The sequence below is a fragment of the Barbus barbus genome (assembly GCF_936440315.1).
Source record: "Barbus barbus genome assembly, chromosome: 12".
Lineage (NCBI taxonomy): Eukaryota > Metazoa > Chordata > Actinopteri > Cypriniformes > Cyprinidae > Barbus > Barbus barbus.
In genome coordinates this window covers 19,071,714-19,098,771 of record NC_136740.1, presented here as the reverse complement: position 1 = coordinate 19,098,771, position 27,058 = coordinate 19,071,714, and the positions used below count along the sequence as shown (strand labels likewise).

Here is a 27,058-nt window from a genome sequence, read left to right as displayed (position 1 = left end):
GATGTTTAATACATGTAGGAAAGATCAAACGTGGGACAGGTTTGCAGTAAATCTAAGGTGTTTTGATACAAGTTCTTGACATAGAAGACTCCCTTGTGGTTGTTCTTGTTTAGTTCACTCAAAAAGGAAAAAATTGCTGAAAATATAATCACCCTCAGGCCATCCAAGTTAGTTTGTTTCTTCATTAGAACAGATTTGGATAAATTTAGCTTTGCATCACTTGCTCACTAATGAATCCTCTACAGTAATCAATATATTGTTGAAAATTACATAATACATATTCATGCTTCCTCCACTGAAAAAGTCCATTCCTTGTTATCCTCTCACATCAAAATCCACCAACATATTTGTTTAGAATTGTTTTGGATTGTTTTCAGTTGTAAATGGTGTTGGAGTCGTTGTGATGTTCTTATCAGCTGCTTGAATGCTCATTCAGACAACACCCATTCACATTCAAAAGGATCCATTGGTAATGTAATGCTATAGCAAATAATGTGATGTAAAATTTCTCCAAATCTGTTCCACTGATTAAAAAATTAATCTTAGATGGCCTGAGTACATTTTCAGCAAACTTCATGACAGTACAATTAGAAAAATATGGGACAAGTATGGCATGTTTGGAGGGCTTGCCAGAAGAAAGCCTCTTCTATCTTTAAAAAAAAAAATGGCAGCATGGTTTAGGTTAGCAAAGTTGCATCTGAACAAACCATAAGAATTCTAGAATAATGTCCTTTGAACAGACAAGACCAATGTCCTTTGAACAGACAAGACCAAAGTGGAGATGTTTGGCCATAATGCACAGCGTCACGTTTGGTGAAAACACAAAGAGCATATCAGCACTAACACCTCATACCAAAAGTCACACATGCTGGTGGAGTGCTGATGATTTTGGGCTTGTGTTTTGGTTCCTGGGTTCTGTGGCTAAAAAAACAAGCCCAAAATCATGATTTGAGGGCCAAATCATGGCCAAATTTAAGGCCAACCATCCAACAGCTAAAGCTTGGCCAAGATTTGGTCATGCAACAGGACAATGATCCCAAGCACACCAGCAAATCTACAACAGACCAGCTGAAAAAGAAAGAAACCAGGTGTTGCAAACCCTGTCAAAGTTCAGACCTCATCCTGACTGAAATGCTGTGGTGAGAGTTGTGCATAAACAAACCTCAATAAACTGGAGTAACATTGTAAAGAAGAGTGGGCCAAAATTCCTTCAGAACCATGTGAGAGACTGATAAAGTCATAGAGAAAATTATTATATGGTGTGTGTATATATATATATATATATCTCCATGGCAGCAACTGTGTTTTTTAATGTTTGAACTTTGTTAAACCCTCATGTTGTGTTATGATGTACACGTCAAAATAATAATACTAATTCTGAAATTAACCTCTTTTCATTTCATACATCTTTAGTTCTAAAAAATATGGTTGATGGTTTATTTTTAATTTAGCCACTACATGCTCATTTAAGAAACTTAGAACTGGCATGCAGGTATGCAGCTTAATGAGACATCATGTAGCTCTGTTCTTCGGAGTCAAATCTGGGTTACACTGACTGATATATACATATAAACAAGAGAAAATGGAGGAAGTGAAAAACGGAAGTGAAAGTAGAAATGGTTTTCATATTGTATTTATTTCAAGGAATTAATGTACCATTTTCTTTCAACAAGTTTGACCAGAAAAGTTCTTGGTTGCTCAGAGCTGCAGAGCTCCTGTATATCATGTAACAACAGCCCAGAGTACAAAGCAGAACACAAAACTGTGCCAAATAGAGCTGACTTTTTAAAATCAGTGGTTAAATAGTGAACATAAATGCATCTTAGACATGAATGAGGAGCAAAAGACAGGGGAGAAATAAGGCGTACCAATTTTAAGAAGCTATAAAATATCTGTACTCTTAGGATAAGGTGATTAACCACAAACCGTCATTAGTTACACCAGCATCTTCCAGCAATGGTAGGATGTTGTGCTTTTGTGGTTACAGCTCTTTGTTCTAATGTTGAGTCATCACAGAGGTGTGAAGTCAAGTTGTTCTGTTATCTCCATGGCAGCAACTGTGTTTTTTAATGTTTGAACTTTGTTAAACCCTCATGTTGTGTTATGATGTACACGTCAAAATAATAATACTAATTCTGAAATGAACCTCTTTTCATTTCATACATCTTTAGTTCTAAAAAACATGGTTGAGTGCCTATAGGGACTGTATAGAGTGCATCGTAAATTTATGAATGTTTAGCTTAAATGTGTGATATGAATAAATAGTGTTCATAAAGATTCTCAACTGAATACTACCAGTATTCTCTACATCACAACTTATTATAGTATTAAAAATACATTTGGATCCTCTCAGTAAAAGCATTACTTTTATGTTTTATATCTATATCTATCTATATTCTTTGAGAACCCAAATATAAGTGATGTGTAGAATGGTTTGTTATCAAGAGTCTTCTTTTAGTTACTTATGATTCCATTTAGATAATCATGAAGTTTCACCTTGATAGCTTTTTGATATATTTTAGAGAAATTAAAATGGTCTTTGGGACATTTTAACATCAGGGTTAGTAAATCACTATCAATTTTAAGCGTGTTTTCATTACACCTATAGACTTTATAGATCATTCAGACTCAGAAACCTTTAGCACATATTTAATAGTATCAACAGAGATAATCACATGATATTACCATAAAGTCAAATACAGTACAGAATATGTGGTGCCACATCTCTACTTCCCTCTACAATATATTTTACTCACATGAACAGACATGTGGCCCACAGTTATATCACAGTTGTCACATCAAACACATAACAAATAATTTCCTATTTTGTATATGTAAAACAAAAGTAAAAAAAAAGAATGAGTGGGCAGGTTGAAAGTGACACAATAATGCAAAAACCTGCAGCACCAGAACAAATGAGGAAGTAAATTAGCCAGTAGATTTTATGTTATCTGGCAAGGCAGGTGTGGCTCAGGTTACACTAATGGTAGAGATTACTCGTGGTCTGTGTCGTAAGGGCTTGTGGAGTATTCAGTCAGGAAGCTCTTTATCAACACTTAATTATGATAAGACCTACCAAAAAGACCAATAGAGTAACATGTACAGTATTGCAGAGGGTGGTGGGTAATAGAAGCTGCTGATTGGACGTGTTTTCTCAGGGCTGTGGTGGACACCTACGTAATGTTGATCGGTCTGGTTTGCTCAGGGCCGGTGTTACATCAGACTACATTTCACACATTTCACTTGTTTCTCTTTGCTTTGCAATCCAAACTGAGCAGTGGCCAGAGAATCAACCAATCGCCAAAAATCCTTGAATGTGATGCCCTTCCCCTCTTCCACGTTCAAGTTCGCCAGGAGTTTGTTGAGTCCGTCCTGGTCCCCAGCTGTCTGGAAGAGAATAAAGGGTGTGGCAAACAAAAATTATGATAATTGTGTTTATTCCAGAAAATCTGTTTGCACTTCTTATGTCATATTTATTTAAATTGTTATTTTTGGTTTGTCCTAGACAAAATGGCATCAACCCAGCTAACAAAAATATATTCTAAGAAATGTTTTGCCAAATTTTGGAGAATGTTCTCTGTTAGCTAGGAAGTAAACCATTGTTGATTATGGCAATATAGCTTTTAGGTTGATATTATAGGTTTTGAGAAACTGAAATTTACTTAAGATTGGATTGTAGGTCCTGACTTACCTTCACCATGGTGGGCAGTTCTTTGGAAATCATGCTCTGGAGCTCCTGGGCTGTGAGTGTGTCAGCATCAGTAGGCGATGCTGAATGAAAGTTTTTGACCAAGGTGTTTATGGCCAATTCTAGATCTGTGTACTACAGAGTGGGAATAGTTTCAGACTCGAGCACAGCTAAAAATAAACGTCTCTCATAGACAGGAATCACCGTTCAGGCGTATCTAAGCACATCAAACCATTTGGGCGAGAAAAAAAAGGTGGTTTAGTATTAACATATAGCCTAGGCTACAAGGTCAGAAAACCCCTTTGTAATCGTATATTACAGAGACTTATATTCAGTAGACTGCAATAATTTTTTTAACCATTGTCATAATATCTTTGCCCATTCATTTAACTTGTTACAATATTTTCTGTCTTTTCAGAACTTTGGCACCACTTCCAGGCTTTGTATTTTTTACTGTAATAGTTTTTATGTAGGCTAATATATCAGCACATAACGGCAAGACTTTGTTGCATTCCTCATGAAATCCTCAGTTGATCAGTTGTAATCAGTTTGTTTGCTGTTGAACAGAAGCTGTAGAGAGCTGTTACTACACTACGGTCTCCCATCTACTCTCACAGTACATTCCTGTGCTCGACTGTTCAGCATGACTGACAGCTACATACGCACTGGGCGTTGGTCACCAAAAAAGACATAAAACGAAAAACATAAAAGCAAATTAAAAGTAAAATCATTTTTTAGTCTTTGCGTTTTAAAATGACCATCAAAAATATTCATACTGTTTATGTTTATGCATAAATTATGACGAAAAAGAAAATGTAGGTGAAATATAGGCCTAGCTACAGGTGGATCATGTAAGTAAACTAATCTAAATAATAAACGATTTAAATACAACAAAAAGAAAAGCTTACCTGTTCAGCCATTGGGCTTGTTTTATGTCCCGTGCGGAAACTACAGCAGGTGAAGTGAAGTGACAGAAGCTATTTCATCACCTGACCAGCGCTGCCTCACACCTCCGCCCCGCCCACTCTTCACTCACACGCGGGTAATGTTCACGCTTTTATGGTATTGAGAGTTTAGATGGGAATATATATCGTGTACGGAATATGTGTTAATTTGCCATCCACACAGAGATTGACTAATATTTATTAGTGGAAATAGTTAAAAATACAGAAAAAGTTTGATAACTAGTTTTAGTCAAGAAACTGCAGCTCATACTCACATTACTCAGACAACCATGTAAATGCAATGTAACCAGACCAACCACATTCTGACAGATGTGATTAGATTACATGAGGTAACATTTGAAAAATATTTGTAGTTTCATCATGTATTGCCTACATATGGTACAGTTAGGGCAAAGTGATAAAATAAATTAAATAAAAACACATACTCCCCCTTGTAGCCTATAACATAACAGATTTATATTCAATCACAGAATCTGCGAAAGCTTAAAGCAGCTTTGACCTTAAACTCTGTTATTAACCTCAACATTTTGATGGTCAGTTGGGCCGTGCATCCCTATAGAATGATTCTGATCAGAAATACTGCAACAAACAAACAAAAAAAAAAAGACAAAAGGTTAATACTGCTAATTTGAGAGATGCCCTATGCATCTGTTTAACTCCAAATATGTGACAGAGCTGCTCAGTTACTCTGGACACCTGATCGTTACTCCTTTCCTCTCTATGCTCTGGCCAGGCTGAGGTGATGTTACAGCGGTCTCCCAAAAACCAGCTTGCTCCTCATCATTGGAGTCTCTGAAACTCACAAATGTAAGCATTTATGTGTAGAATACTGTCCATTTTCAAAATGGAAAAAGTACAAATGAATAATGATTGAAATTAATTTGTTTATTTGAACTGTATATAGTGTATACAAAATAGGTTCTTGTGTGATAATTCTTTTTCTTTAGTAAATAATTATCCAATATATGATATGCCCTCAACACCTTAAAAAGAATATTCCAGGTTAAATACAAGTTATAGCCGATTCCACAAACTAGACTGTTTCGTCCTTGTGAAAAAAGTGTGCTAATAGTGACAGCTTCCACAAGCTTGACAGTAATATTGACAGTAACATTGCTTCCACCGATGTTGTTGATAGAGCTTAACTTATATTCATTCCGAAAATATTTTTTAAAGTGTCTGCCGTTTTTGTGTCATGTGACATACAGCTCTTGGTCCTCGTGGAATGTGAGGGGTGCCATACAGATAGCACAGAGCTTCCCCATCAGTCTGAAGCACAGCGAGCGGTAATGGCCTGTGAAAGGAAATCATTTTGTCCAGCAGGTTGGTCTAATAGTCTGTTTCTTTTTGCCAGTTAAAGATGATCTGAAATCAGTCCTTTTTTAGAGCAAGAAAACCAACCTGTGCAGCGAGGGGTAGGGCAGATATGCACTTTGTCACCATGACCTCTCGTCTTCAACACTTTCCCACAGGCCACACACGATTCTTTACCGATATCCAGGAGCCTGGCTATGATGGAACCCCCTGGTAGGCTGCAATAAGATGAGGAGTGTGTGTATTTATTTACTTTTTCACTGAGATGTTTCATTTAATTTTTAGTTAAAACCATATTTCTGGAGGAGAAATTGAAATATTCATTGAGTTTAAAATGTTACCTTTAGATACCTAATAAACATCTTTTGTTATAAGGTTTAGGGTCAGTAATATATCTTTCTTTTTGAAAGAAGTCTCTAATGTCCACCGAGGCTGCATTTATTTAATAATAAAAAAAAACAGTTAAACAGGTAATATTGTGAGATATTATTACAATTTAATATAACTCTTTTTGAATATATATATATATATATATATTTTTTTTTTTTCCTGTGTCCAATGATCCTTCATAAATCATTCTAATATGCTGACGCATTTTTTTTGTAAAGAAATAAATACTTCTACTCACCATTAAATTGATCAAAAGTGATTTTTTTACATTGTTACATAAAAATATATATATTAAAAATAAATGCTGTTCTTTTAACCATTCTAATAAGAAAAAATCCACAAAAAACGTGTATCACAGTTTCCACAAAAATATGAAGCCGCCCAACTGTTTTCAACATTGATAATAATAAGAAATGTTCCTTGAGCAGCAAATTGGCATATTAGAATTTACCCAGTCAGTGTGTTACAGTGATTTTTATAGTGGTTCATACTCACTGTTTGGCCAATGTTTGTATAATGCCATCATGTTGCTGGTCTATCTTGTTTCGTTGTACAGCCCTCAGTAGGGCTTTTCCTAAAGACCCACGCTGAGTGAGAATATGCCTGTGGAGGGACTGGATTCTCTTCTGCAACATGGACACAGTTAGTATACCCTAAGTTTCTGTTACTTTAAGAACTGAATTAATATTGATAATAAATTCATAATTAAAGCAAACCGAAAATGAACTAGTTCTTTTTACAACCAAACCTGAACACACAAGTGTTTCTCCTCCATGAGACATACTGTAATTATCTTTATAGATTAAATTTAACAAGCATTAAGAAAGTCTCAGGTGACCAGCATAGTAAATAATTGATAAAATGCTTTATATTTAGGGGGGAAAAAGAATGAATCTTTTGTTTTCTTATTTTCTCTCTTTCAGGATGGTACCTGGCACACACAAATCTCTGTAAACGTTTGATGTAGCCACCAGTAATCACAATAAACAGAGTGAAGCCATAAAGAAGGCCTTTGTTAGGAGGGAAGACAAAGGTCAGACATAGAACCAAATAAAAGTTAAATGTTTGCATATATCTATTATTTTTACTATCACTGAGATGTGATGACTAGCACGGTTGTACAATAACAGCTCTGGTTAAAAATAAAAAAGATAACTAAAATGAAAATAAATGTAAAAAAAAAACAGAATTTGCATTCTAGTTAAAGTTTCAGTATAATTATCTTAAATACATTTCGAATTGACACAGATATCATTAGCACATTAGTTCATTTGTATTAGTATTTGAGGTTGTGGCAGTGGTTTGACTGTGGTATGTTTCATCTGTTGTTCCAGGCTTGACCACTAGGAGTCACTGACTGACAGATGAATGTTTTGTTTTTTGTACAAATGTCTATTTGTACTGGTATTGTAGTTGTACCAATGAGCAGGTATCTCATGTAGTCTGGCTCCAAAGGTTTCATGAGACATTTCTTGCTAAGCACAGTGATGTTTCCTTTCTGCATGATGTCAAATGAGGCTGCGATGTCTCTAAAGATATCCGAGGCATAACCAGATCCATTCACATTCACTGCAACCACTACAGGAGCTGGAGGTGACAAACGTTTTCATTAAAATGGTGAAATTTAATAAATATATGGTAGAACATGCTAGACAGATAACAAATATATATAGAGAGTAAGCAAATCATTGACATATTATTACTATTTTATTCTAATGTAAAAATGTTTAAATATGTATTGCAATGTGAAAATACGAACAAACATGTCAATATTACTAAGAATAAAAAGTGCCAATATAATAAGTTAAATTTGCAGTGGCATATTAGTGAATTTGTGGAATGCAACAAAGAAAAACATGCTTTGATTTTCATCTTGTGTACCTTGGGTGATGATTTCACCCTGGGCCTGGTGGTGTACCAGCTCAAACACCCTAAGAACACCATGAGGTCAACAGCTCTCAGTGTGACAGTCATGACCATATACCTGAGCAAAGACAGCATCTGACCTGCTATAGCCCGTCTCTCTCTCACAGTCAGATACAGAGAGCCTGAAGGAGACATGAGAGGCAGAGTCATTATTAGAGTCAGTCTATGTCTTAGCCAGATGTGTGTGTCTCTGTGAACCTGGTGAAGTTGAATTCTACAATTGAATATCTTTGGTAGTATGACTGGGTGCTCTAGATCAATGGCTTTAAACTTGTTTCGCACAGATTAGTCGTCCCAACACAGTACCAAATTTGTACAAAATCATACAAAATCAAATATTAAAATTTATCAATACTGCAATGAACTGTGTATGCCCAACAATATGCTAAATTGTTAATATGGCATAGTCTAATTGGAAACCATTGATCATTTTGGTTTCTAAATGTCACTTTTCAGTAGCCAATTTCACAGTCTCTGAACAACACACAATGTGGTTGGCACAAACCATGTTTATCCTCATTAAAAGTGAAGTTGTTTTTAATGTAGCCTTTTTTATACACTCTCAGAAATAAGGGTACAAAAGCTGTCTTTTGTAAGGTACATAACCTGTTATTCAGATACATTTGAATTGTTTTAGTCTTAACACAATTACTTTCACAAAACGTATGTAAGATGTAATGGTGTCAGTGATCTCATGTACATCTTCACATGCATTAGTTGCCACAAAGCAGTCTCTTAAGTTCTTCTTTACTTTGATCTGTCCACAGTTGTATCTCTTTAGTCACTGGTTTCTCTTGTTTAAACTTTGCTCGATATTTGGGTAGCAGATATATAATATTATGATCTGACCTCCTCAAAAGAGGGCAACACACTGCCTTGTATCGATCTACTATGTTGCCAAAACATTTATCCAATATGCGTGTTGATCGAGTGGGACAGTCCACATACTGATGGAGGGTAAGCAAAATGGCTTGATAAATCACATAATTTCATATCTCCAAGAATTGAAATCGGTTGATCAGATAAGCGAGTCAAGGCGTTATTTTGTTTGCAGCTTCTTCGTTATTCGGGCCCATAACATATGTTAAAATGACAGTAATCTGTCCAAATTCCCGGGGTAAATAAAAAGGTCTAAAAGACACTGACAGGAGTTCATAGTCTGTAATACATACTTTTTCATTCATCTAAAAATGTGTTGCCCATTTGTTGTGCACAAAAAAGCACAGACCTCCTCCCACAGACTTACGAGACGCAACATTGTCTCTGTAACACAGATGCAGCATTGTCTCTGTCGGCTCACTCTCTTTTTTTCTGAAAGTGTACCTTTTGTACACTACTGTTAAAAAGTTTGGGGTCAGGAACATTATAATTTTATGCAGTACGAACACATTAAATTTATCAAAAGTGACAGTAAAGACTTACATTGCTACAAGAGCTTTCTATTTTTAAAAATGCTTTCTTTTTGAAGTTTCTATTCATCAAAGAATGCTTAAAACAATTTATCAGTTTCCAAAAAATATTAAGTAGCACAACTATTTTCAACAGTTTAATGATAGGAAATGTTTCTTGAGCTGCAAATCAGCATATTAGAATGATTTATGAAGGACACTGAAGACTGGAGTAATGATGCTGAAAATTCAACTTTGCCATCACTGGAATATAGTGTATTTTAAAAAGTACTAAAATAGAAAATGCAGCCTTTGTGGGCATGGACTTCATTCAAAAGCTTTTGCAAGTTAACACAGCAATGTACTGTAGCGTTTGATTGGATGTTTGAACTTTGACATAAATTAGTTGTTGTTTTTCCTAAACAGACATGCAATTTTTGGGTCACCAGAAGTGTCTTTAGTGCAGTCGACCTTTTGACATCTTCTGTCTCTCTGAGTGTGAAACACATTCCCTGTTCTCTGGTAGTTGTTGACCTGTCCCTTGTAAACTTTTTCACATCTTTCCTTGTTAATATCTTCTCTCTCAGTTCAGGGTCCTCCTCCACATTTTTGAACCCCTCAGCTCTGTTTCACTTATCTAAATGTCTATGAACATTCCTTCCTTTCTTCCTTCCTCTTGACCCTTCACTCCTCGCCATCTATCTGCTAACGGACACATGTACACATCATTTAAGTATACACTTACATGGCCTGATGTAGGTGAGAGTTTCTCTGTGGCTGAGGGGAAGTACAGCTGCTTTGCCCTGTCTGGAGCACTTCCTGTCCAGCTCAATAAACTGGTCAGTTATGTAGATGTTTTCAAAGTTATCATTATGAAGGTACCGATTCTTGTACAAAACAGCCCTGTTCACAAACACATAAAAAACAACTGAAAACTACAAAAATACTAATACTTTTACACAATAGAAAAATATTATTAACTACATTTTCATCAACTAAATATATTAACAATAATTCACTTCTACTCTATTTAGTTCAGACAAAAAATGTAAATAAAGATTAATTTTGTGAATAATTCTGCAATAATTTTGTGACAGTACTGACATGGTGAATATGTCTCAATGTGTGTGAGTATTTACTATGGGTACTTGTTTTTATCAAGAAGTACATACTGGAGATACATGAAGAGAAGCAGGAAGAAACCCAAGTATGCCAGTAGAAGCTTGAGCTCCTGGAGGAGGCCCAGCTCCTCTGACACCTTCTCCATGATCTCCTGAGCAGCATCCTGTATGGACTGACTGTTGTTCAGAAGCAGGTCAAAGTTGATGGAGGTAGAAATGTAGAAAAGTAGAAAAATGTTGAATTCAAACTCCTTTTTAATTCGATCAAAGGCTGCAATGGTTGCTGGGGGTAAAAACAACATTCATTTTGATAAAAAATAAAAATAAACAATAAGCTTCTTTCAGAGTAACTGAATAAGTTTTAACAGAGTTAAGAATCACTCCATGCCAGGAAATCACTCATAAGAGCTGTACTTACGAAAAGCCAAAGCAGTCTTAATGTGGTCAGCAATATATGATGGTAAGATGCTGAACAGCTGTCCCACTGCCGGAAAAGCCCAGTAAAATAAACAATGGACATTGATTAAAAAACAACATCTGTGCAAACTGACTCATTAAAAAAAAAAAAAAAATTGTAATGGCATTTGTTTCAGTGCATTACACTAAACAGCAGATTTCTGCTCCATAAGGCTATATGAAATTATGTTAGCGCTGATTCTGTAGCTAGAGTTCATGTTTAAATTTGCTGTCAGATCATGGTCATCCTGTTGAGGAATGTGTGAGACACATACATATGGGAACACAACCACCCCTCTTCACACTGTAACATTTAAGGTACTTAAACATGACAAAATGTTCCCACGGGAACAGATATTGTAAATAAACTTTGTATATATATCAAGCAGGGAGATGAACAGTACTTAGGACTCTGTGTCACAGGAACCATTTGTCCAGTTTCTGCAATGGCAGAATAGATATAATATACCAAACATAATGAAACCAAACCACTGTGATGCAGAAAATAAACAGGATACTGTAAATTACAGTAAGGAATCGTTGCATTGAGGCTATAAGGTTTCCTGTAAGAGTGTAATGATAGGGCTTTCAAAGGACTAATCATATACCAGAGACGCACCGCGTGCAAGCCCACAGAGAAACTGGAATCCATCCAGGAGGTGGCAGGGGAACAAAAACACAGAGAGCAGCTCCATGCAGTTCTCACGGGCCTAGTGCACTTCTGATATGGCAAACCCAGATTGTCATTACACACATCACCAATATTTGCCAAGAAGTGCAGTACATTTCTTAGAGTACGAGCTAAAAAGGAAACAGAGAGACAGAGGGACTTCAAACATGCCTAAACCTCAAACCTCAGAAATAAATGAAAGACCATAGGCGGGTTTGTCCAGACAATGTCGTTACCGGATGTTTGGCCAATTGATTCACTCACCAACATGCCGCACAGATTCCGTCAGAGCTCTGATGAAGTTTTGTGCTCGGCCTGCCATTGAGTGAGCATTCCTCGCCATCTGCTTTATCTTACTCAGGGCCGCTAAATAAAGACCTTTTCAGGATATCAAAACAGAAACGTTCAACATACTGTAGTTTTCAAGTAAACCAGAAGACCTTGATTATCTTATTCACATGGGTTTCAATAGAGTTAGAATTAAATTGTAAAAAAAATAAAAATAAATTAGATCTATGTGTGTGTGTGTGTGTGCATGTGTATCTAAATATGTGAATAATATTAATTTGTGGACTATCCCTTTAATTAATTATGATGTGAATTTTAAAATCATTTCTCTACTTTTTTGAACAGATGTTGGTGTTTTTGAAAGAGGTGCATTGTTGATATCTTTAACATGATGCTCTTGCAGATAGACTCACGTAGCAGTGGGTTGGCGGCACGCTGCAGGAGCTGCTGTGTTTGGTTCATGGCCAGTTCTGCACCACAGATCACACTGTCTGCGGCCTGTTCAACATTTTCCATTGTGTTGCTCACTGGGCCTTGGATAACCAAGGTACAGATGAGGAAAAGAAGGAAATTTTTACCCCTGACTTATAGACAGAGATAGAGATTCATTGAGTGTTATGGTGGACAATGCAACAGGAAAAACTGAGAGGTAATAGACTATTGATAATACAGATGTTTTAACAGTAGTTAAAAAATTCAGAGTAGATTAACGGGAGACTGGGGCTAGGTTGACTCAGGAGGAAAGGTTGTATCTCAGTATATGCGAGGTTTTAAAAAAGTCCAATCAATCCTTGTGTTCTTTAGTAGATTTGTAAGTTGGTTCTTTATTTTTTACTTTATTTTACAATTTAACTCCATTTCTGTTGTTAGTGCAAGCGAATATTCATAATTGTCCATATTTTACGTTAACTTCACTGTCACATATTTATGTATGTTACCTTTTGAATTTTTGCTGTTTCATGAATTGGCATGTTCCAATCTGACAACATGAACCTCGGTTCAAAAGGTCAAATGTGGGTGTTCAGTGAACTGTATCTTTTTTCGTGGACAATAACAGTGGAAATATTCTTTCTTTGTTTCTTTTTTTTCAACCTAAGGCTTTAAAGTAGGCGTAGGCTGTGTCTACACTGAAATTTCTTTCAAAAATAGGCTAGCCAACCTAGAGAAAACGCGTGACTGCAAGCCCCGGTGTCCCGAATATCTTAATTTATACGCGCGTTAATATGAAATTATCAGCAAAAATTTAATTTACACTTTAACATATACGTTTAAGAACGAGATTGACAGTCGTTTATTTACTCGAACATCAGCATGACGCTGGTGCGCACGCGGTCAGAGGCCAGTACCAAACCGCGCGCAGGCGGCGAGGATGCCGGGAGAGATGATACAGAACCAGAGATTGTGGTTCTGGATGTATATCGCTGTCATTCCGTGAACTGACGCGAGGAACAGACCCAGAGTAAACCCAGAAACACTGCGCTTCAGCTGACGCACCGCCCAGCAGTCTCCTACCGAGACGCTTTAAAAACGGTTATTTTGGGGTCATCCTGAAGATAAGGGAAAAACAGAGCAATTAAATTTTTTAACGATAAAAAAGAGAGAAAGATAAATAAAGATGAACCCTAAAGTACTTACCTGTCCACTATAGAGCTTGTTGATGTGACAACTGCTCTTCAGTGAAAAAATGTAGGCTAATCAGTTTTAGATCGGAGTTTGACTTTGATACATGTGGGCGAGTATAAGGGGGTCTAGGACCCTTTTCCAAAACTGATACTAGTACATTTTGCTTTCATATATGTTAAAATGGCTGTTTACATTAAATCCATTAGAGCTCATTCTAACTGGTTGCATCTTTTAAAACTGCTCTCTTTTGGAGGGTTCTTTGGTTGCAGGGAAGGAGAAACCAGCAATGGAGTGTCTCAGGGAAACATGAACTAAATGACCCCACTCAAGTGAGTTTATCTATAAACAATATTTGTCTACTACACTAACTGTTGTGCAATTATTATGACTTTTTGTGAATTTGCAGCTTTGGAGAAGGTGTGTTGTGCCACCTGGAGTTTATAAATTCCTTTTCAGCCCACTGTCACAGTTTCCTGTGGTTCGTTGACTCACGGGCGCTGTATTTGGTGCTCTGAGTGGAGTGGGTAAGTAACTCTGCAAAACCTGGTGTACTACCATTCAAAAGGGTCAGATTGTAGTTAATCTTTTGTTAAATGGCTTTGAAAGTAGTCTCCTTTATGCTCACCAAGACTGCATTTATTTAATCAAAAACGGAAAAAATTGTTTTATGAAATATTATTGCAGTTTAAAATAACTGTTTTCTGTTTTAATATATTGTAAATGTAATTTGTATGGTAAAATGTAATTTCAGTAGCAATTACCGCAGTCTACAGTATCACTTGGTCCTTCAGAAATCATTCTGAAATGCTGATTTGGTGCTGGTTAAACTTCATTTTTATTATTATGAATGTTGAAAACAGTTTGCTGCTTAATATTTTTGTGGAAATGGTGTTGCAGTCTTTATAGGATTCTTTCATCAAAAGTTTGAAAAAGTAATAAGTTTAAAGCATTTATTTGAAATAGGAATCTTTTGTAACATTATATATAGTCTTTACTGTAACTTTTGATCAAGTTAATGCATTCTTCCTAAATAAAAGTATTATTTAAAAGAAAGAAAGAAAGAAAAAAAAGAAAAACTTTCTGACCACAAACTTTTAAATGGTAGTCTATTATTTCAATATGATGAACAATAAAAACACTGACACCCAATCAGAATCCATCCTGCTGTAATGAGCTTGAGAATTTAAAGCGGCAGACAAGCATGCGCTTAGAATAAACAGACGATATCGTCTGCTGTGGACGCTAATATTGTAATCTTTATAGTTATCGTTCTTGGTGTGAATGGGGCTTTAATTCTCAGTCAAACCTTTTTAGTTTTTGTCCTTTTTTTGTCTAGTCAAATGTTAGTTGACTAAAAGTCTGGGAATACTAGTCTAGAATCAGTTATGATTTATATAGTAATGCTGTATAATGGTTAAACTGATAATCACAATTATTTTGCTCAAAATTGTAATCATGATTGTTGTCATTTGAGAATGTTCTTTTTACATTTCAACAGAATTATTGCATTTTCACTCATTAGCACAAGAGATGTTTATGTCAGTTTATGACATGGATTATTTTACATCTTTACTCATCTAGTTTTCTGATTTATTATATTACCATATCTATTATTTATCATATCATATCTCTACATTATGAAAACTTGTAAAACTCAAAAGATTCTCTCAACTACATTTTAGTCATGTATTTTTCTTTAACAATATTGCCTGGAAAAAAGGTTCTCAACAAACATTTTTGGACGTAGTTTTCATTAACGAAATTAACACTACCTGTGTGAAAATACAATTTGCCAATATGAATCTTGGAAATCTGTCCCATGAATAACTTTTCAAAAAGAGGCTGAAAATGTGAGCAGACAGTTCCAGAAGATTCAGGATGAGGTCAGTACGGATACGACTCTCTTGGTAAGGAGTCTGTCCATACGGCCAACAGCACCCAGGAGGAGTATGTAGTGAAGACTAGAGCTCGCTGTGACTGTGAGTGTAAATAACAAGAAAACAGTCTATTATTGACCGTGTTTGATTGGGCTTTTAAGCTTGACTCGATCTAAATGATGTTGTGTGTAACAGATGTGGTGCAGCAGGGAGTTAGTCGGTGTCAGGATTGGTTCAGTGTTAAGTGGGAAGAGTGTATGAATACCATTCAAGCCCCTCTTATAAACCACTTCCTCTGTGTACCTATGCAATTCCACTTTCTGTGTGATATCATGAGAGGTAAGATTTGCATGTTGCATCTGAACTTAACATTAAGCAATCAGGATCCCATTCCTAGGTGTATTGAGTTACTCTTCTCTTAGTGATGACATCATGGTGCACTGAGAATGCCCCAGTTGAGGGAAACTTTGGTCAGACCTTCGATAAACTAAACGACTCCATCAACAGGCTTGCAGAACACTTCACCACTGATGTAGTGCTTGAGATACAGTAAACCCACTTATTCTTAATACAGAAGAGTAAATATCTGATGTTTGTTTGTTTAAAAAAAAAAATTATTCTTATGAATGGTCTTGAAGAAACTGGAGCAGCAGTCGGTGTTTGGAATGGACATCCTCCAGAATTTCTCTAAGGAGCTGAGCCGTGAGTTTCAAGAGAAATCAGTCATTGCTCAGAAGATAGCTGGGGTGATTAACTTCCTTCTCTCATTCACCTTCATCACTGTGTTCACCTCGTAAGTTCTCACTCCTTTCATTATCACTGTTGTGCTATATGTATAGCCTCGTGGTTAGTGCGTCGACATATAGCGCAACTGCGCTCACGGCGACCCGAGATCGAGTCCCATCTCGAGGTCCTTTACCGATCCTGCTCCCCTCTCTCCTCCCAGAAACTTCCTGTCCTCTCTCTGCTATCATATATGACTAAAAGGTGGCCGAGAGAGCTCAACGCGCTGCAACTTCAGAAAACACATGCAAATAGACAAAACACCAGCAAATCAAGAAAACATCTTCATCATTTTGACAACACATGGGCTGCAAATGCTCACAACACATGCAAATTAATAAACGCTGCAAATCCTCACAACACATGCAAATTGAGAAACGCTGCAAATGCTCACAACACATGCAAATTGAGAAACGCTGCAAATCCTCACAACGCATGCAAATTGAGAAACGCTGCAAATCCTCACAACACATGCAAATTGAGAAACGCTGCAAATCCTCACAAAAACGTGCTGCATGGATCACAATGGAAATGTTTCAAGGGGACCTGAAAAAAGTGACGGACCAGCTGGGATTTGCTTATTGTGCAGTGGCTATTGGTTGAGTTGTTGGTGAACTGAAAGGTGAGTGTTTTTTTGTTGTTGTTGTTTATTTTAACACCCTGATTGCATGATTTCTTTGTCTTTTGGATATTATTAGATTAATAATGACAAATTACACGATTACCGTTATTATGTAAGATGGCTAACTTATCCTGAACTAAATATAATTTCAAGGTTAATGAAAATAAATTTGCAATGCTTCATTAATTGTTAAAACCAGGTCAAAATAAAAATGTCAGTAAGAATAATATTTTAAAATTTATTCAGGCCCTTTTAGTAGGCTAATGAAAGAAAGGACATTTGCATGTGTTGTGAGGATTTGCAGCATTTCTTAATTTGCATGTGTTGTGAGGATTTGCAGCATTTCTTAATTTGCATGTGTTGTGAGGATTTGCAGCGTTTCTTAATTTGCATGTGTTGTGAGCATTTGCAGCGTTTCTCAATTTGCATGTGTTGTGAGGATTTGCAGCGTTTCTCAATTTGCATGTGTTGTGAGGATTTGCAGCGTTTCTCAATTTGCATGTGTTGTGAGGATTTGCAGCGTTTCTCAATTTGCATGTGTTGTGAGCATTTGCAGCGTTTCTCAATTTGCATGTGTTGTGAGCATTTGCAGCGTTTCTCAATTTGCATGTGTTGTGAGCATTTGCAGCGTTTCTCAATTTGCATGTGTTGTGAGCATTTGCAGCGTTTATTAATTTGCATGTGTTGTGAGCATTTGCAGCGTTTCTCAATTTGCATGTGTTGTGAGCATTTGCAGCGTTTATTAATTTGCATGTGTTGTGAGCATTTGCAGCGTTTCTCAATTTGCATGTGTTGTGAGCATTTGCAGCGTTTATTAATTTGCATGTGTTGTGAGCATTTGCAGCGTTTATTAATTTGCATGTGTTGTGAGCATTTGCAGCGCATGTGTTGTCAAAATGATGAAGATGTTTTCTTGATTTGCTGGTGTTTTGTCTATTTGCATGTGTTTTCTGAAGTTGCAGCGCGTTGAGCTCTCTCGGCCACCGTAAAAAAGGCATAAAAATAACTGAAAAAAAACAAGGACCAGGTGTGTTGAATGAAGACCAGGAGTCAGAAATGCAATCAATTGAAGAAATATTTATTGAAGAAAATAGTTTGCACTTTCAGGCAGAAGCCAGCTTCAATACTCGCGATGGAGTTCGTAGGCCGCTCTGCATACACTCTCAATAAAACAACAATTATGCTCCAACAGATGTCACTAGCTACGTCATTACTTAGGTAAAGAGGATTTTGGTTGTTTGAAACAGATAAACTCTACATGGACATATAGTTCGAATCATATCTCCGGTGATTATTAGGTGACAACCGAGATCTGGTCTTAGGATCGATGTGGCCCACCATGTGCATATATCAGCACTTCTTGCATCACATTGTCTGAAGACGTCCATTCTGTCCTGGAGTCAGTTATTCACACACACAGAGAATACACAATTCCTTCAAAGTTGAGTGGCTCAGATTTGTACTCTTATCAGGTATTTTCCAAAGCATACATAAAATGTGTGCAGTTTCTCAGAGAGAAAAGGGAGAGAGAAACTCAGCTAACCACTAAGATACCTTATTATAAATTAATAACTTTATTAAATCAACTAAAATCTAAGAGGTTAAATGCTTAATATTAACTTGATCGAAGACCACTCAAAAGGATATATATTGAAGCAGAAGTGGATCTGGGATTCCACTCCTTCAATGTTGTACCAATAAAAGGTGCAATCTTTTACAAAGGTAAAATTAAGTTTTTTTTCTGTCAGTGTATCTGCTGCATTATTTGAATAATACAATATATTGTGAGCAATAATATAAATAAGATTTTTGTATGTAATTTTGTCTAGAAAATGCCTGCCAATAAAATATAGTGAAAATTTATATTTTTATACTACAACAAAAATTTGGAATATTTTATTTTGAATATTTTATTTGTGCTTTTGAACTGTAATAAAAACAAAAAAAATACAAAACACAAATCCTACACAACTTGTTACACAATACAAGACAAAAAAATACAAAACATTACAATGGGATGATACAGGATATCATAGTTATTCTTACTCGAAAAGAGAATCCATCCGGTTTATTGAAGTGTCTTCCATATAACGGAAAAGGGGTTGCCAAATTTTATGAAATACTTTACTTTTATTTCTTAGCCATTATGTAAATTTTTCCAAGGGTACACCGTTATTAACCTCAGATAACCATAGACTCCTTTGTCTGCCCATTTTTTAAAATGCTTATCCTGAAAACATTTTGGGAGCAATCTGTTGTTCCATAATGGTGTCTTAGGGGATAGAGTCCCTTGCTGTCCCAATGTCTGTTGCAGCCTTACCCACAAACAAACTGTATGAGTAATCATTGGCTTTCTGATTTTTTTTATCAATTTCTCATCCCATTTATATAAAATATTTGAGGGGTCATTCTCTTTTAATTCACATAATTGTATTTTTAGCCATGAGGGGATGAACTCTCTCCCAGATATCTGAGCCAGATATCTAGAGTGTGCCGCCCACCAGTACATTTTAAAGTCGGGTAACTTTAATCCCCCTTGATTATACTCTAAATTCAGTTTTTCAAGACTTAATATAAAACGTCTGATCAAGCCATTAAGAGAAGGAAAAAAAGTTGTTGGAATATGGATTGGGAGAGACTGAAAAATATATAAGAATTTAGGCAATATATTCATCTTAATGACATTAATCCTACCCAATAATGTAAGAGGCAGGTCCATCCAATGGGCCAGGTCACTCCCCACTTTCTCCACGGCTTTAAGTAAATTAATCTTATAAAGTTTTTCAAGTCCCCTTCTACATAAATGCCAAGGTATTTAATGCCAGCAGGTGAAAATTTAAAAGGAAGTTTACCACTGACCGTTTTATATTGAAATGTAGATAAAGGCAATATTTCGCTTTTATCAAAGTTGACTTTATAACCGGAAAATTGACTGTACGAATGTAGTAGTTTCTGCAGATGAATAAGAGAATCTGTCGGGTTGGTTAAGAATAAGAGAATATCATCAGCAAAGAGTGATATTTTATGTATTTCAGAGCCAATATAGAATCCTTTAATATTAGAACTAATTCTAATGGCTTCAGCTAGTGGTTCAACTGCTAATACGAATAGGGCTGGGCTAAGTGGACAGCCCTGTCTGCATCCTCTAAACAGGGAAAAAAATTCAATATTGAGGTTAATAAGAAATGTATCTTAGGCATTAAAACAGCATATTAGAATGATTTGGGAAGGATTATGTGATGCCACAAGAATAATTTACATTTGAAAATATATACAAATGACAATAATATTTCACAATAGTACTGTTTTACTGTTTTTTATCAAATAAATGCAGCCTTGACGAGTATGAGATTTCCTTTAAAAAAAAATTCTTATTGAGTCAATAAGATTTTATGAAAAACCTTATTGACCCAAATCTTTTGAACGGTAGTAATATATAAATATATTTTTTCAGTTTATTTTTTATTTAATTTTGCTTGCAGAGCGTTTGGATATGTTCATCAGTATTGCAGAGACATTCATTTTGACAATGTCTACATAACAACCTACTTCAGACAGATTGATGCTCGTAGAAGGAGAGCTGTAAGTTACAACCTTACATTTACACAGATCCGTATCCGTGTTTGTGCTAATTTGAGCATCTGTTTTAGGAAAAGAGGTATTTGCTGCCACTCGAGAAAGCAGAGCAAGAGAGCTTGATCAACCCATGGAGCTTATCTATCCACCCCAGCGAGCTCATACCTGTGGTAACGTATGCTATGATGGTCCTTGTGTTCAGAATTGAATTCACGTTCTGATATTCAGGCTGTGTATTAAATGGAACAGTTATAAGTGAAGTGTGCCATTTCTGTTCGTCTAACGGCACCAAACAGAAATGGAAATGCCATGTTTTCATACAGGTTTCTCAAACTCATAATTCTGCCCCAAACTCATGCTATTGGTTGAGTCGATGCTGCTATGTTGGGCTAACCAAGGATCCTTAAGAAAACAGAGCAGTGTTTGAGTGGTGCCACAGAGCCAAGGTTTTGGTGCTTTTAAGGGAAATTGGCCTATGAATTAATAATTTATATTTGTATTTTTGATTTTAGTTTTGAAAGGTTGTGTCTTTCGTACAGATTGTGGGCTTCCTGCAGGTTGCATCTCTGGCTCTGTTTGTGTGTGTTCTGCTTGCTGTTGATGGAATCCTGCACAGCATCTTTGACCTCATCCGAAGACACACTTTCACCACATACTCAGTTACTAGTGAGCATAAATACACACTATATATATATATATGTATGCATGAGCAGTATTTTCTTTCAAGAATAAAAGCATTGACATACCCGTGTGCCTTAGATTGCTTGTACATTAATTTGATGTAAAATATTACTGTATATTTTCTTTCTTTTTCTGTACATCTGTAGGTGTTCATCACATAGACGTTGTTATTGGGGGAGATTCCATGTTAGCCAGACTTCTGCGGAAAACCATTGGTGCATTCAACACCTCCTCCAATCTTGATGTGCAATCCAGTAACTTCCGTAAATTATTTACTATTTCAGTTTTAATATTCTCACTGCAAGATTCTGTATTTTTAGTTTAATTTTACATGAATACTTTTTGGGAAAGGACATTGAACATTATTTAGGGCAAAATCCAAATTCTGAGCAAGCTAAGAAAACTGCGCAGGCACAGAAGCCCTATGCAGATGAAAGAGAAACAAAGATCTAGAAGAAAATAATCTCAGTGCACCACAGCTGGAATAAGTAGACATCAGTATGTTATTGCATCATGACCCAGATATCATTAGCTATATGTAGAAAACAGCACTGGTACATTTTTTATCTATAAAGCAATGTTAGGTAAACCTCCAGCTTATCTCTGTACTCTTCTTTGTCTTTGTTCTGGCAATTACCAGCTACGCTCTTCCAAGTGTTTGCTTTTTAACATACCCCGAGTTTGTACAGAACTGGGGAAAACTGCATTTTCATATTGGGCACCCTGGACATGGAATAACTTGCAAAAAGATCTAAAACTAGATACATTTGTGTCTATTGGTGAATTTAAAGGCATCATAAAGAGAATGGTATTAGAAGCTTGTGATTGTTTTTGTTGAGAGGATATGTTTAAATATTGTTGTAATGTGTACTTGTATTTTATAATTGTCTTACTGTATGGTTGCTACCTTGGCCAGGTCTCTCTTGTAAAAGAGATTTTAAATCTCAATGAGACTTCCTGGTTAAATAAAGTTTAAATAAAAAAATAAAATAAATATTGATGTAATATTGTATTGCTAGGTCTCTGATCCTCAACATCATTCAAGGTCTCTCTACACCACCACACTCTCAAACTGGTCTCAGTTTCTTTCAAAATGCCATTTAAAAAATGTCAGGTTTCTTCCTAGCATCCTGAAAAAGTAAGAAGCAGCGAGTTCTCCAACTTCAGTATTAGAATATACTCTGTGAGACACTGTATTCCTCGTTGCTTGCTTCTACGGGTGACTGTTGGCAATGACTGATTCTCTTCTGAGGCCAAGTGACGTCTTCAGTCTAGCTGTCTATTTAATCTGATCAGAGGCAAACTCAAAGCTCTGACTGTGTCTGTGTCTCATCCAGATAGGTCTAAATTGATCTAGACCGGTCAGCACAGGGCAGTGCACATGCAGACGGCTGATGAGAGGACTATTTATAACACTAGCACGACAGCACGCATGCCATTGTGTTATGTTTACTATGTAACTTGATCCGGTAATAGGTTATTTGTGTCTATATACTCTAAATTTGAGATCAGTACGACCTTTTTATTAAAGAAATTCATTGTTTATTGGCTGCTGAAAATTGAGCTTTGCCATTACAGGAATAAATTACATTTAAAATATATTGAAGTAGAAAACTATTATTTTAAATTGTAATAATATTTCACAAGTTTTTATTGTATTTTTTATCAAATAAATGCATAAGAGACTTACTTCTTTCAGGTCCTTGAAAGAAGTAAAATCCACAAAGTTTTGAACTGTAGTGTTCTAGCTTGAATGTCATAACATACAGACTCGATTCTAACTATTTTATTTTTGTATACTGTATAATTTTAAGAATACGATCTTAAAGTGAAAAACTTAAGCGAAAGTGAAGTGACATGGGGCCAAGTATGGTGACCCATACTCGGAATTTGTGCTCTGCATTTAACCAATCCAAGTGCACACACACAGTAATGAACACACACACACACACCGTGAACACACATCCGGAGCTGCTGCGCCCGGGGAGCAGTTGGGGGGATCGGTGCCTTGCTCAAGGGTCTCACCTCAGTCATGGTATTGAGGGTGAAGAGAGTGGTGGTTATTCACTCCCCCCATGGACAATTCCTGCCAAACCCGCGACCTTCGGGTTACAAGTCCGATTCTCTATCCATTAGGCCCTGACTGCCCCAAAATTGATAATGTTCACCATCTAAAGTTCATCCGAAAGTCATTGTCATTGTCATTGTGAGAATTTACATACTGAATTCCAATAGATATTTTTCTTGCATCTGCACTTCGCATCATTTTACTTCTTCCTTGTGTGTGTTTATGTGTATATAGAATGTTTGCCCCAGCCACATGCACTGAGCCAGTCAAACTACTTGTGGATCTTCTGATGTGCCTCATGTGCTGCCTGCAGGTGTACACCAATCATTTGCGCAGGGTCATCACAGCCTTCTACTTCCCAATGGTACCATTTCCACTGACACACTCCTATCTTTTGGTCAAATAGTCCTGTCCTGTCCTGTTCAGCAACCCTACAGTGACATCCATCCAAGTGGCCCAGCATCTTATGAATGACTGATTGTGCGCATGGACAGTTTGTTTATCATTAACAATATTGGTCTGTCATAAATATCAGAAGCTCCTTATGCTTTCTTTGGCTAAGGAGCTTAAATGAGTCACTATTCTGCATGTGCTGCTGCTTTCTAATGCTGATCACGTTTTGGATTACAAAACCAGACAGATGCAGGAATAATAGCTGTTGGACTTGAAGTAATGTAATGCATGTATGGCAGCTATCAGGCTAATGCTCTGTTGATGAGTTCCACATACAGTCTGAAGTATTTTCCTATATAAAAATTTGCGATTTTTTTTATTTTTTATTTACTAACAAAAATGCTTAATTTATTAAAGGAAATTTCATAGTATCCTAAATCAGTTCTTGTATGAGGTCCCTGAGCTGTGTTTTTTCCTAAAGCATTCTTCCCATAGTGCAGTTTGGCATAAAAAAAAATAATTGCTACCTTTCATAGTCAGTACATTTCAGTACAAAAGATTTCTCCCAGCAGGAGAATATTTATTATAGCTCAGGCTCTTATTTTGCTAAAGGTCCTAGCATAACTGAAACAAACAAAAAGCACAATAACAGGCAAAATTACTTCCTCAGATGTAATTTTTTATTTACATCCAGTACTCCTATTAAAATAAACTGTGCATTTTCATTTTGTTTTTTATGTTTGGTATGGTCCAGATTGCTCACTTGTGTTTTAGTGTAAGATAATAAGGTTACTAACAAAATAGTAGAAACTTTGACAACTTGAGCACTATGTCTTTGGGTTCTTGGCTTAGTTCTGCAGAACATATGCCACTAGCCCATGGGTAGAAGCAGGGCTGTTGCTAGGAATTTGCTATGGGGGGTCCACAAAAATCACGTTCAGTGGGGGGGGGGTTCAATCGAGGACCCACAAACCTCTGTGCCCCATCCACTCTGTCACACTTATATTGCATAAGAAATTTAGAAGTAATATACTTAGGCATCCTGGCCAAATTTCCCCATCATGGCCTCCTAATCATCCCCTTACATCGAATGGCTTCATCACTCTGTCTCCTCTCCACCAGTAAGCTGGTGTGTGGTGGGTGTTCTGGCACACTATGGCTGCCGTCGCATCATCCAGGTGGATGGTGCACACTGGTGGTGGACGAGGAGACACCACCCCTCACAATGTTGAGCGCTTTGAGTGCTTAGAAAAGCAGAAAAGCGCTATATAAATGTAATGAATTATTATTATTATTAATCCGTTTGGTCATGATTGTAATTGATATCCAGATTCAGCATGTTCAAAGTGTCTCAAACACAGCGTACAGTGTAAAAGGAGGATATTTTCTCACACATAATGGGTGAAATATGTGTTCTAGTGTATGTGCGGGTAAAGTACTTATAAGATAAGAGGGTTTTAAAGTAATAGCATTAGATTTGCAGCACTCCGTGGGCCCGTGCCGACATGAGGAGGATTACAGGCACCCTGTAAAGCCTGATTCAGCTAGTGGCACAAATATTACCTCATTCATGAAGAGGTGAACACTGGTGGTGTTTTTATTCCTGTAATCAGGTGAACGTTGTAGTGCTATATTCTTATATTCTGAAATGTTATCTTCTGTTTTTTGATGGACAAGACCCATTTGATCTGTTTTTTCAGAGAGAAAAGAGACGGATCCTCTTCCTCTACAACCTACAGATCCAGAAATGTATCTCATTCATCAAAAGACAACGACATCGCTTGAGAAATCAAAAACAGACATTTATAAAGGTGTGTGTGATACATCTGCATAGGGTGTACCTTTCGTAAATTTTCGGTTTACAACCTCTTTAAAACTTTCAGGTGAAAAACAGTATGCAAACATGTCTGAATTTACAGGATTTGTAAAACAGTAGGCAAAAAGTCCTTTGGGTGGCCTACTATTTCTGCCAAGATTCTGACGTGCACATCCAATGGACACTTTACTATCCCCTGAGGCCACGGGACAGGATTTGTGAATGGCAGTGAAACTAAAGCTATGTCACATGACAGTGACAGCACAACAAATACAGTATAAAACATACTATTTTAATGGTTGTGGAGTAATTTTTCAAAAGAGGTGCCTACTCAGAGAGTATGCAATTTCGGATGCAGTCCAAGCTGGTTAGATTCATTTGGAAGCTTATTTTAAAAAACTGCCAACTATTTTGTGGGAGATTATCTGACAAGCAAACAAAAACAATCAAACCAGTAGCCGCACCTCTCCAGCTGTAACAGTGAATGCACAACAGTGGCCTTTCTTAGGGTTACATGCCAAGTAAAACACTCAGCAAATTTAACACTTTTGACTATTTAATTTACTATTTAATCCCAAAATAAACGTTTATGGTCTGATCTCTCCCTCTTCTCTACCAGGTGCTGTCGGCTGTGTTGGCCCCACTGAAGCGTGTGGGCTGTAGGCTGTGCTGGTGCTGGGTGTGTGATGGGTTTGTGAGGCAGAACCAGGCTGTGGAGTGCAGTTCTGTAGGCTGCACAATGATCTATTGTCAGCAATGCTGGACAGACCTGGACAACATCTGCTACGCCTGCTTCCCTCATGACCAGTGTGGACAGCAAGACTGTGGCTCTGAATCTGACGTATACTATGGCTGCTGATGAACTTCTGACATGCAACATTTTCACAGCTCCATACATTTTTGATATTTTAAGTAAAGAAACACTTTTTGATGATAAATGCCTTTTTATAGGTTATTATATACTGTCTTCCCAACAAACATTAGACGTCCACCCGACTTGCAGATGAAGTCTAAATTGCGTCTGTCGGTCCAGGACCATATCTGGACGTCTAGATGACGTGCAAATCCAGTACAGTTCTGGACGTATAACTACGATGTCCCTTGGACGTAGATATGAGGTTCACAATTTGAACGTCTTGCGAAGGGTTTTCTTGTACCTCTGTAGAACGTGCAGAACAGGTTCAGGAAATCGACGTAACTTTTTATACAAATAAACACGACAAAGCAATCCTATGATTTCTGATTTAAATATCACATGTAGCCTACTTTTATGAAACATTTAGGTGTTAAAATAATGTAAATAATGTCATATTTAAATGTTTAAAAACATAGGCCTAATTAATTACTTACTTTACTTACTTACTTTTTTACTTTTTTATGAACCCCAGTTTGAAAACCCTTGCATAGCATAGT

The 27,058-nt window shown here is 36.7% G+C and overlaps 1 protein-coding gene and 2 pseudogenes across 3 annotated transcripts; 1 reads left to right on the top strand and 2 right to left on the bottom strand.

Annotated features, from left to right (window-relative positions):
- Positions 1-1,624: 1,624 nt before the first annotated feature.
- Positions 1,625-4,742, bottom strand: LOC306878066 (protein S100-A14-like). Its single transcript, XM_079430162.1, has 3 exons — positions 4,597-4,742; positions 3,692-3,823; positions 1,625-3,387 (listed from the first exon to the last, which is right to left on the bottom strand). The coding sequence occupies exons 1-3, from the start codon at positions 4,606-4,608 to the stop codon at positions 3,214-3,216; spliced, it is 318 nt and encodes a 105-aa protein (XP_079286288.1). The 5' UTR covers positions 4,609-4,742; the 3' UTR covers positions 1,625-3,213.
- Positions 4,743-5,846: 1,104 nt separating this feature from the next.
- LOC306878551 (DC-STAMP domain-containing protein 2-like) lies at positions 5,847-13,988 on the bottom strand (annotated as a pseudogene). The gene is made up of 14 exons: positions 13,981-13,988; positions 13,506-13,725; positions 12,620-12,786; positions 12,183-12,284; positions 11,868-12,049; positions 11,211-11,276; positions 10,844-11,075; positions 10,417-10,574; positions 8,239-8,405; positions 7,777-7,944; positions 7,267-7,367; positions 6,853-6,983; positions 6,055-6,185; positions 5,847-5,947 (listed from the first exon to the last, which is right to left on the bottom strand). The product of its transcript is annotated as a DC-STAMP domain-containing protein 2-like (transcript).
- A 156-nt stretch (positions 13,989-14,144) lies between these two features.
- Positions 14,145-26,504, top strand: LOC306878550 (E3 ubiquitin-protein ligase DCST1-like; annotated as a pseudogene). The gene is made up of 13 exons: positions 14,145-14,158; positions 14,236-14,246; positions 15,669-15,808; positions 15,902-16,045; positions 16,129-16,250; positions 16,345-16,499; positions 20,594-20,693; positions 20,762-20,857; positions 21,227-21,353; positions 21,515-21,631; positions 23,671-23,800; positions 25,530-25,640; positions 26,265-26,504. The product of its transcript is annotated as an E3 ubiquitin-protein ligase DCST1-like (transcript).
- The last annotated feature ends 554 nt before the right edge of the window (positions 26,505-27,058 follow it).